This window comes from Gouania willdenowi, chromosome 6, assembly GCF_900634775.1.
Source record: "Gouania willdenowi chromosome 6, fGouWil2.1, whole genome shotgun sequence".
Taxonomy (NCBI): domain Eukaryota; kingdom Metazoa; phylum Chordata; class Actinopteri; order Blenniiformes; family Gobiesocidae; genus Gouania; species Gouania willdenowi.
In genome coordinates, this window is record NC_041049.1 from 52746161 (window position 1) to 52758931 (window position 12771).

A 12771-nucleotide genomic window follows, 5' to 3' on the forward strand; every position below is an offset into this window, starting at 1 on the left:
TGAGAGGATGCACACAACACAGAGTCTTAAATCTTTCTCCACGCAGTCTTGTTCTGTATTTTGTTTTCATGTTTGTCAAAGCTGAAAATCCACTTTCACATAAGAACGTGATGACAAAGGGCATCAAACATGTTTGGCTACCGCGAAGCAATGTAGGTCTCGCCATATTTCTGCTTTTTTGATGAGAGAAGGTAGTTTTGTGGCCAATGTGTAATTTGTGGAAATGCATGGAGGCTCCTGACTGCTGGTCTATTCATATTCTAGTTTTCAATGTTGTCAAATGTTTTTCAATTTCTATTGACATCCCTACTATAACATTGTGCACACCCCTGGGGGCACTCATACCCAGGACCAGTTGTAGGCAGGCATATATGAGGGGGCAGTCAGAAATCATAGGTACACGTCATGCTCCAGCACTTTGTTTCCCCTGTGCTTATAGTAACAGTGTTTTCTTCATTGAGGTTGTCAGCTATGTGTCCACAACGCATCCCCAGGTTGCGTCTAGCCCAGGATGAGGTTGTCTGGAAGGGGTCTCACCGGTCTGCAGTGAGTATGCCCAGGAGGGCTTGAAACACAGCCTCCATGGCCACCATGTAGTGGCCCTGGAGGATGAGCATGGTGGTGTGTTCTCAGTAATTAATGTTTGTGTTTTATTACAGGGGATGGCAGGTTTAATAAAGGTGGATAAACGATTAGTCAGCCTCTGAATTGTGTGAGGGGGCTTAGAGGCTTAAAGATTCTTTAAATGGTGGGCAAGTTTTATTATTCTACAAATAACATGCACTTTTACCCCAAAGTCTGGGTCATCAGACTGGGGTTTATGAGGGGGGTGCCATGCTTGGTGCCTCGTGTAGCAGCGCGGTGGTTGTGGGTGTCTGCATAATGACAGCGCACGGTGCGCTCATTAGAGCGATATTTCAAGGCTACAAAGTAGTCCCGCAGGTTAAAAAAATGTGGCTGAAAGATGCGTCTCTCGTGAAATCTGAGCATGGAGTGAGGAATCATAATCTTTGATTTGAGGGGCAAGACATTTATTTGAGGGGGTGCTGTCCCCTCTTGCCCCTGCGAAGAGCCCGCCCGCTCGTATTCCACTTTGGGAACCTAGGCTCTAGATCAGGGGTGCTAGGGTGAAATTGGTCAGGGGGCCAAGTTTTTGTCAAGTGAGACCTCGGGGGGCCAGATTACACTTTCGGCCTGAAAGACCAAATACTGACTCAACACATGGATATGCTGCTTGAAATTATTTGTGAAGGCCTACACATCAAAAAGAAATTGCATTGGCACCAATATAGCCTCACAATGAGGCATACAATTACATATCAGCCTCAAGCAAGTTACCCTCTAAAAAACATAACAATTGTCCTATCCATGCAAGTAGCCTACATAAATTAGTAATGCAACAAAATTGACAAAATATATAATAAATAACACAAATGTAAACTGTAAATTACTTTGATCATATTTATTGAAGGCTTGCACATGAAAACATGCCAGTGCATAATTTGGCCAATTAAAAGAAGGCCAGGCCAAGTGGGACTAAACGAGTCACAGAAAGTAAGGGCCAGAAATAATCCAACAATAGGCCAAGTGACTGAATATCCAGTAGGAATTAGTAAAACAAAAAAAGACTCTTGGAAAAATAACCAAATATCTTAAAACATTACATTGGCTCAATAACAGATGGCACATTAAATTTGCCAGTCATCACCAGTAAACTCCAACCCACATTTACACACACCCATGCCTATGGCACAGCCTACAGTCAACCCCACCCCTTTTATTTTATTCAGGATTATGATAAATGGGGAGACAAAACTTCTTCAGCTACATTTTACTTGTCAAAGCCAGACCCATTTTAACTTTCACCAGCTTAGGTGAAGTTAGTTATTTAGTTAGTTAGTTAGTTAGTTAGTTAGTTAGTTAGTTAGTTAGTTAGTTAGTTAGTTAGCTGCAGCTGAGGTGGGAGCAGCAACAGACTAACTGACAGATTTCACAAAAATTAAAGGGGACTATTTTTCACCCTTTTCCATCTGTTCTAAGAACCCCAACAACATAGTATTTGAGGTTTATTTTCCCAAACCCAGCTATTTTCAGAAGTTTTAGCCTCTGAAAAGTGACTTTCTGACCAATTCTAAAACCGGCTGTGTGAGTGGGTGTGTCTATAGACGCAGACACATATAGTATGACTCCACACAACAGTTCATCACTAGCGACTTTCTTTTGCTATTCACACACTCTTGTTGTTGTTTTCAGTCAAAAAAGCAGCACAATACAGCAAAACACATGGCTATTTAATATTGTGATAGTGAGTCAGAAAAACACTGTTTTATAAAGTGTATGCGCCGTGCAGCAACAGCAGCTTCAACAGCAAAAGCAGCTGTTTCAGCTGCTTCAAACACTTACTAGAGCTGCTGTTGCTTTATTGTCATGATCTCATGTACATATTACAAGGTGATAGTCTGAACCGCTGTGTCGCTTTGTGTCACAAACACATTGTTGCCAGATTTGTAGTTCGTGCTTGGGCTGGAAAGTGTCCATCTGATCTGGCAACACTGATTCCCGATTTCACGTATGATGTCACCAATGTTGAAAATTTGAAATGGGGCAATTTTCTCTGTGTTATAAGATTTACACAGACCACAAACAAATGACTGGATGGGTTTATTTCACATTTTGTGTGCTGGTGGACACAAAAAAATAAAACATTAGATTAAAAAAAAAAATGCTTACCTTCTCCCATATCAACCACAGGCTGGATGTGATGTACAATCGGGCCATGTCCGGCCCACGGGCCATAACCATGACACCTCTGCTCTAGATCTACAAACACCCAATGCAGCTCCCTCTGACTTTCTCTGTCAACCTCCTCAAAGCAAACTCTGTATCTGTTGTACTCCTTCTGGGCATGAATATACTGCTGCCCAGAAATGCTCACTTTGGCCCTCAGACTAACTTCAACTACTCTTTCCTAAAATTTAAATGAATGACTCATCAACTTTAATTGTCTGTAGTTGCCACAACTCTGCACATCTCCCTTGTTCTTAAAAATGGGCACCAGCTCACTCCGGCTCCATTCCTCAGGCATCCTCTCACTGTCCAAGACCCTGATGAACAACCTTGTCAACAACTCTACTGCCAACTCTCCTAGACACTTCCACATCTCTACAGGTATATCATCAGGACCAAAAGCTTTTCCACTCTTTGTCCTCTTGAATGCCTGCCTCACTTCAGCCTTACTAATCTCTGTTACTTCCTGCTCCCAACAGTCTCCTCTTCTACTCTTCATTCTCTCTCGTTTTCCTCATTCATCAGCTCTTCAAAACACCCTTTCCATCTTCCAATCACACTTCAGGCCTCTGTCAACACATTTCCATCTCTGTCTTTAATTACTCTAACCTGCTGCATGCCCTTCCCATCTCTATCTCCCTGCCTCTCCAATGTGTACCAATCAGTCACTCCCTCTTTACTATCCAACCTAGAGAACAAGTCATTGTGCACCCTTTGTTTGGCTATTTCCAACTCTACCTTCACCTTACGCTGCATCTTCCTTTGCTCCTCGCTTCTCTACTGCATACTAAAGATGCCCATCACCCCCTCACCACTCTCTTATCTCTGTGGATACTCAGTGTCATTTTATGTAATTCACGCCAGAATTTCTCTTTCGCTTCTAGCTCACATCCATCCTGTGGGGCATAACCACTAATAACACTGAGAGCACTCTTTCTGTCACTCTTTTGACCTCTAGCACATTCCTAACAAACTCCTTCTTCAAAATAACTCCTACACCATTTCTCTTCCTATCCACGCCATAATGAAACAACTTGAACCCTGCTCCTTCACTCCTAGCCTTGCTACCTCTTCACCTGGTCTTCTGGACATCCAGAATATCCACCTTCCTCCTCTGCATCATGTCAACCAACTCCTTAGCTTCCCCTGCCATCGACCCAACATTCATAATCCCTACTTTCCCTCCGAGACTCGTGTCATTCCTCTTCTCTCTTCACCTACAAACATGTCTTCCTAATCTCCTTCTTCGCGTAACAGTTTCACCAGTACCCTGTATGTCAACAGCAGTCGTCGTTAACCGGGACCTCAGAAAATTCAGTATGGAAGTCCTATGAGTGATCTGCGTGTTACGTTTGGCATTTAATTTACATCTGATACCTTTACGGACAACCCATTAATCTGGGCCTAGGACCAGCACAAGGAAGACACTGGCCTACTCCCTTATAGCTGCATTTACAAAATGAGATATACATTTTTAAAATTTTGCCAGTAATGAGAGACAGAGATTTTTTTAATTTTTGAAACTGATCCAGAATCAGAATATTGATCTGGATCCCCTGCAGAATTTTACTGAATCTTCCATGGCGTAAGGTCTATCTTTGGTCAAAATGCAAAGTACTTTAGACATAATTCTGCTTACAAACAAACACATAAATAAACTTTGGTGAGTGAAATTATTATCTCCTTGAATCAATATTCCCCCTGGTGGTCCAAACTAAAGGTGGACTAGTCTCAAATGCAGAGGAATGTAAATGACTACGCCTGCATCTGTTTAAGTCTGTTAAAAACAATAAATTACTTTATAAAGCCACTTTGTTTTATATATATATATAGTTTTTATCTCACTATTCTCAAAAACTTTCAAAAACTGTACAATCATATTTAACAAGAGTAGATATTAAAGTTGGATGGACTGAAGCCACATAGCAATTTTCAATGAGTCATGAGATGTCGCCTGGAGTGTAAACAATAGAAGCAGTGGCCAAAGATTTGCTTCAGAGAAAGCTCGGGGAAAATTTGAACAATATGGCTAGTTTTGTGGAAAAAGTGCCCAGAGCCAGCCATTAAAGCTTGTTCTTAAGACAACAGATAAAACAGATAGAAAAGTAGGAGATGCACACGCTGCATATGTTAAAGCATGTGAAAGCCATACATATCATATTTTTATTGCCTTTTAGGCATGTGTGTTATGCATAAATAATATAAAACAATGAATGCTCTTGAATACTCTAAAATTAATTCACAGCAGTCACAGTATAAAAGGAACAATGAGTGATTTATAACCTATATGCATGTATGCACACTGATTAGAACCTATTAAAACTTGTTTGAGATGGTATCTTACTGAAATTTACTTCAGTGACATGGAAAGAAGAGCGAAATGTCATGCAAATTCAGCAGCAGCCAAACTTCAATATGAACATGTCCAATCAGTGTGTTTCCTAAAAACGAGTACGGTAATGCTTTTAAGGTTATTATCTTTTTGATGTCGAAGTAACCAATTATATCCATATATCAAAGGCCCCAAATCAAAGTGGAATCCAGTAAAAAAAAAAGTACATTTTTAAAACAATCAGATAGAATAACTTTGAGTCTATACACAAAGGACTACAATGACAACCGAAAAAGAGAATCCAGACGACTCCAGGCATAATCACATTTTCACTGACCTTGCAGAAGAGGCTGGCCATTCTTGAAAAGTGCCCTGGATGCCACTTGGTAGTATTTAACCTGGAATCCAGGTATACAGGCCTCCTGATGGCCACTCTCCTGACTGGTGACATGTGCAACCTACAACAAAAAGAACAAAACTTTTAGAATGGGAAGATTAAAAAAGAACTATTTGACAGGTCAAAAGCTAATAACTTAAGGTACATCAAATACACAAATGATATAGATGTTTGGTTTATTTTGTTGTAATATAGCACAAACACATTTGCTTATGTATCCTTTAGCTCCTGGTCCCACACTTAAAATGAACAAATATTCCCTCAAATGAAGACTAAAATCAACATGACTAACTCAAGGTCCATCCCTAGTTAGTGTAAAATTCAGTGGACATAAATGTGAATTTAGATTATCATTGTTTAACATTATGCATTTGTTTGCATTTAGTGAAGTCTTCATTTTGTCAAATGAGAAAAAGTTAGAAAAACACCAAATCAACTCACAATTTAACAAAACAATATCAACACCACTTTGCAATTAAAGTGGAATAACTGTTTTTTTTTTTTTTTGTTTTTGTTTTTTTAATTTGTCAGTTAATAAACAAAAAAAAAAATATATATATATATATATATATATATATATATATATATAATATACAAAAGGTCCAGCAAATTGTGACTTGGTATTTTGAAATTGTAATTTAAAGCAATTAAAAGATGTTCTCATTTTGAAAGTTATTTCATTATTTTAATCTAAAGCCTAGCATTAGCAATAACCTTGCATTAGTATTAGCCTAGCAATAGCATTAACCTAGCATTAGCTTTAACCTAGCGATAACATTAACCTAGCATTAACATTAATGTAGCATTGGCATTAACCTAGCAATAGCATTAGCGTAGCAATAACCAGGCATTAGCCTAGCAATAGCAATGATAATGCAGTAGAATAGGAAAAAAACAGTATAACCAGTAAAACCAGTTAGAAGGCCTGTTTACACAGTAGTGTTTATTTTTAATGCACCAAATTATTGAATTTTCAACCAGTTCTGAGGTGCATGCCAATTTTGGTGAGACCATGTGTAATCAGGGGATCAAATTTAGGATTCTTCACTGAGAAGTATAGTAATAGTAAATTCAAGCAATTTCAATAGTTTATTTCCGGCCATTCTGGCCTTTGGACCTTAATAATAATAATAGTAAATTAGAGCGGTTACAATAGGGTCCTTCTGGCCATTCTGGCCTTTGGACCCTAACTAGAAAAGCACTGACACTCAGCGAACACGTTCCGGTCACGGTAACATGGTAAACTCAAGATTACCATGACTACCTGTCAATACGGGCAATTGATGAACGATGAGCAAAACAAGCATCTCAATAGGCCTGGGCCGATAATCAATAAATCAATTAACTGGATGATGCGGAAATGCAACCAAGTCTTTGTTTTTCTCGTCTTTTGCCTTCAAACAGGCTAGATGACAAGGGGGTTCACCCTCAGCACCTGCACGTTTGTTCCATAGTAGAATGAACGCAATAAGTCATCAAATGTCTGTATCTCTGCGGGGGGAGGTGGGGCTGCTAGCATCTTATGTTTACAAAAGTCTAACTGGGATTGGAAGTGTTACCTGTTAAGGAATGTACAACTATATACATCTTGCCTCAATGTTTACAAGTGCAATTTTGTTTGGGAGAGAGACTTGATAAACCATTTTATTTATTGCTTTGGTTGTGTGTTTTGCATTTGAGGTCTCTTCTTCTTTCTTCTTCTTCTTTCTTCTTTCTTCTTCTTCTTTTTCTTTCTTCTTTTTCTTTCTTCTTTTTCTTTCTTCTTTTTCTTTCTTCTTTTTCTTTCTTCTTCTTCTTCTTCTTCTTCTTCTTCTTCTTCTTCTTCTTCTTCTTCTTCTTCTTCTTCTTCTTCTTCTTCTTCTTCTTCTTCTTCTTCTTCTTCACAGAGACAGGGTCCATTTTATTGTTTTTGTTTGTGATATTTATCAAAAAGCCATTTTTTGCTAACAGAGTTTGTTTTAGTTGTTTAAAATATTTAAAAGTTTTTGACATTCCAATTACAATGGTAAAAAAAACTACTAATACTAATGAGAAATACAAGTTGATTGCATTTGAAATGGGATTACTTGTTACTAGTTATCTTTACATTAGTGATTAGTTTGGTCTAAAAAAATGGCGACAATAATATCATTTATCGGCAATAATTTGTGGGACAATATATCGTCCAGCAAAATCTGTTATCGCCCCAGGCCTACATCTCACTGTCTAAATATGATTCTTATTTTTCTGTGTGTTTTTATGCATATGCAACTATACAACTCAGATAATTGCCCAGGTGAAAAAAAACATTTCATGTTGGCTTTAAACAATTACACCAGCCTTAAAGCCACTCAAATCTTACTTGGACGATTGATTTGAGAGGAGTATGTTCAAAAAGAAAAACTGAATATTTTGTAAGATATTAAATGAATTTCTCCTGAAACAAGCAGAGGATCCATTGGTATAGGAAAGTGTAAAAACACTTGGCAGCACTTATATCATGTTCTTAGACAGAGGCTCAAACAAAATGAGAACTATGGCATTGGGTAAAAATGATCAGGGTTCACATTTTGAGGCAGAAGTTGCTGGTGGCAAAAGATTCGGTGAGAGGGCAAAGAATCATGTCTTCCTTGAACATTATCCCAAGGTCGAATATCTCAGAAAAAAAAGACCTTACAGGGTCAAAGGAGATGTACTCAATATGATGTTAGAAGACTATTTATTCATTTATTTTATAATATTTTTAGCACATTCAAAAAAAAAGATTCTTCTCACATGAAGAAAGGAAAGACATGGCTGCATCTCGAAAAGTAGAGGCACTGCATCAATCACGTTTATGGCACAGCGAGCAGCTGGAGCCTTACCACTTGCCAACTAATCTTGGCTGAAGTAATGATGTAAAGGTATCTGAGGAGAGCGCTTTCCATACTGGGAAGCCACCATCATGGTGCTTAGAGAACAAGTGTCAAGAGCTAAGTGACTTTCATCAACATTTTTGAACATTGGCTCTGTCCTTGCTTGATATCCCCTTTAGAAGCAGAACTGCATATGTTACACGAGGAACAGATTTGCAAACAATGCACATCCTCTGAAATTAACAAACCTTTACTCATTTATTACAAATTAAAACCCAAGTAGGTGTTTGAGACTGGGGTATCAGATCCCCTGATATGGGCCATCCGTTCCCTGTATGGACCGGAGTCAGAGCTTGGTCTGCATTGCCGACAGAATTAGTTTCCAATGAGGGGTTAGACTCTGCCAGGGCTGCCTTTTGACTTTTATGGACACAATTTCGAGGCACAGCTAGGGCGTTTAAAGGGCTTCATGGCCTCTGGATTTGGTCACTACTGCTTTTGCAGATGATGCAGGTTCTGTTGGTTTCATCAGACTGCTTCCTTCGGCTTTTACTGGAATGAGAATCAGCATTTCAGATCCGAGTCCATAGGTTCCGACCGGAAAAAGGGTGGAAGTGCCTTCTAGGGGGGTTTGGGATAAGATCCTGCCCCAAGTGGAAGAGTTCAAGTACCCTCAACGTCTTGTTCACAAGTGAGGGAAAGATGGAGCGAGAGATTGACAGGAGGATTGGCGCGGCATCTGCAGTGATGCCGAGTCTGCACCGGTCCCTCATGGTAAAGAGAGAGTTGAGCCGAAAAGTCAAGCTCTTGATTTAAAGGTCACTCTTCGTTTCTACTAACCCTCACCTATGGTCATGGACTTTAGGTCATGACTGAAAAGACAAAATCACGGATACAAGTGGGCGGAAATCAGTTTTCCTCCATAGGGTGAACTCTCCCTGGGAGAGCACGTTCCACTGGAAGAAGACTCAAAGGAAGACCCAGGAAACGCTGGAAAGACTATATCTCGTGGCTGGCCTGGGAACAGTCTTGGGATCCCCTAAGAAGAGCTAGACAAAGTAGCCGATGAAAGGTAGTCTTATGGCTTTCCTGCAAAAGATTGCTGTCCCGCGACTCGACTATGGAATAGCGGACGAAGATGGATGGAATGGAAAAACCCAAATATTATCTAATTTTGACACTGCCGACTTTTCACAGTAAGGAGCTGAATGAGGCAGTTTTGTGCTTAAAAAAGGAGTATGCCTGTTGAGAGGCAGTGGAGAGATGGATTCTTCACTTGTACATTCTGGCAACCTGACAGTCACCTTCACATGTTGTTTCTTGTGAAAAATCATAATTGTTTCTGTATACTTGCCACATGGATTGTTGGTTTGAGAGCACAAAAACACACAATTCATACAGAAATACTGCCAAATAATCATCACACGTGATATAGGATATTGTTGGAATATCCCATAAAATTGGGCACGCATGTCCTCATCTGCCAAACAAAACAATCTGCCACTATTGTCAGCAAGTCACACACCCTCTAATCCTGGTTTTTGCTTGCACCATCCAAGATGTGGATTTAGCTCTTCTTTGTTCTTTAGAAGATTGAGAGTGTTTATATTGGATATAAATTATAGCACTAACTGTACAAGGAACTGGATACATCACTTTAGAAAGACATATTGGATGCTTTCTGGGATTATTTTCTGCCTTATTCAGAGTGATAATATTATAAAAGAAGAATGATTAGGCATAGAAATTAGAAAACGTCAATAAATGTGTCCTAAGTTAAGACAGTATTCATGTTTTGCTAACACAAGATTGTGAAAAATCAGTTGTGGGGCACAAGTTACTTACATAGGACAAGATCACTTGAGAATAAATGAAATGTAATGCAATAATGTGGCCAGAGAACAGTCTCCACTGTCTGTGGATAACGGTTTATAAAATGAGGCACACCTTGGCGGACATTCAGCTATGTAAGGCATTACATGAAATGTCTCTGGAAAGTTATCACTGCACTCAAAAGACTCTATGTTTTTCCTGGACATGTCAAAATGTTAATTCACTTCTGTCACAAGGCTCCGTGACAAGGTATATGGAATGCCTGTTGGTCCATAAACTCAATCAGGATGTCTACAGGCCCTTGGCTTATCTGCATAACAAGGGTGTGTAGGTGCACCAAAGCACATACTGTATGTAAAAAGACATTCCATGTACACTCATATTCACAAATGTATCATCAAACCTGAAAAACACAACAAGCACTCCATGAATTCCTCAGCAGGACACTGAAAGATGAACTCAATTAAAGTACATTAAGGGGAAAAATGACACAGCAGGAAAGAAAAAGCATTAGTGCAATTTAATGTTCATGACAATGTTTGTTTGCAAAGGGGATGATTCTAGATTGAAAACCATAATCAAGATGTATTACACACATTAAGGTAATATTACAAGGTTTACTTGTAATACAACAGAACTTAACTTTAATGATGTTAAGATTTTGGGGTATTTTGATAGAATCAGAGTTAAAGATTAAGGGATTATTTTGTTAATTTGTTGTAGATGTTTGAAGAAACAAGAAACAATGTGAGGGGGGGAGGTCAATTAGGACATAAGAATTCACTAGATACCCAACTTCATTTGTCATTTAGTACATTTTTAACACAAAGATAAATGGTCCAAATGTACGTAGAGTTGGGCACACATTCTAAAGTTAACCTTTTGGTTTGCTGGATCGAAATCTGGTAGATTTTGTCTAATTGTATTGTGTGTTCATTTTCCCAAATGATTCTGCTGTCGCCAGGTGCAACGATGCAAGAAAGCTCCTGTCAGACCTCTAGTACATGCAAAATCAATTTTGAAGGTTGGACCTGTGTCATTGCTTAGAGAGAGGCAGCTGCATTACTTTTGGCCCTGTGTACTAAAATAAATATCAACATTTTAACATCTTTCTTTTCCTAGAGCATGAAAAAATCTATGGATTGTGTGTAAAATTACTAAGTAAAAAAAAAAAAAGCATAAGTCTTGTGGAAGAATTTCCATCTCACCAAATACAGTAAATTCACATATTCCATAATAAAATAAAATGTATACACTATTAACACAATGCTTTACATGGGTCTCAGTTATTTTGAACTTTTTTTTATTTACTATATTATTTTAGTTATGTTTTTGTTTCTATTGTAGCATTAAAGATGAATTATTTTCCTGTTATTGAAGTAAACTGTACGTATGTTTGCAACTACACATTGGCCACGGTTACATGATGTTTTTCAATTCTGAATTATTTATTACGAATTAAATCATTCGAAATTAAGGTGTTCTGCTTCGTGTTTACATGGAAATGGTCATTCCCGAATGAGGTTTACTTGAAAAACCAGTTTATTAGGCTTTAGTTAATTCTGCTTAAGGTCTGGGGGTTGAGAAGGGTCTGATTGGACAGGGGAAGAATGTGACGTATCACGTCTATCAGGAAAAACACACAACAAACCTTTAATTGTTGGCTATAACACAGAACATCACACATGAGAACTGTTTTCACCTTTATTTTGACTGTAGTTTTTAAGCAGCAGCTCGACAATAACACACGGTTTCAGTTTGGACCGCGGAGCGGAAGGAGATAGGAACTAATCACTGGTAAATAAAGGCCAGTAAAACTGTGGAAAACAATCACCAGCGATAAATATTTTCTCCCTGGTAAAGATAGTAGCTCTAACATAAGGTAAAATGATAAACTAGGTGATATTACAGCCTGTGAATGCAGTATGGGGACGTATTTACTTACTCCGCCTCCGGGTCTTAATACCAGCCGTCCAGTGAAACCTGTTTTGTTTTCCCACCGCGTTTACCGAGTCCATGTGTGTTTAATAAGTCTGTGTGGTGTCCGTGTGAAAGTCTGCATGTTTATGCCTCCGTCCATCCACTCTTTTCATTATATCCATGTCTTTTAAGGCTCTTATTAAATAGTCTAGGCTGAAGTCCGGGCCGCCGCCATCTTAGGTTCTGGCGTCACCAGCGCGTCATTGCCGTAAGTCGCACATGCGCAAAACGATATAAATGAACTTAAAGCCACTTTAACCAAATTAAGTGTTTACAAGAAAGAGGAATTATCTAATTCGGAATTAAAAACAGAATAAACCAGCCACCTAAGTCGGAATTAACTTTAATTTGGAATTAAATTAGCATTAGGAATTATGTGTTTACAAGGTCATGTTAAAGAGGAAAAAACTTTTATTCCACAAGAGGAATTAAAGCTCCCATGTAAACGTGGCCATTGTTGGTAGGATTAAAGGAAGGAGGGGAAGCATATCTCCAAGCAATTAAATGATTTTTTTTTCCTCTTTATAAATAAATAATATACAACAAATAAAAAAAAACATTATTGTATCTGTTGCAAAGATCACATGTATGAATTGAAAGAAAAAAAA

The 12771-nt window shown here is 38.6% G+C and overlaps 1 protein-coding gene across 1 annotated transcript in view; it reads right to left on the minus strand.

The window, feature by feature from the left end:
* The window catches only part of cdh13 (cadherin 13, H-cadherin (heart)), a 411437-nt gene that overhangs the window by 273184 nt on the left and 125482 nt on the right, over positions 1-12771 (minus strand). Inside the window, exon 2 of the mRNA XM_028451185.1 lies at positions 5457-5577. Coding sequence (XP_028306986.1) covers positions 5457-5577 — 121 coding nt within the window. The remainder of the gene's footprint in view (positions 1-5456; positions 5578-12771) is intronic.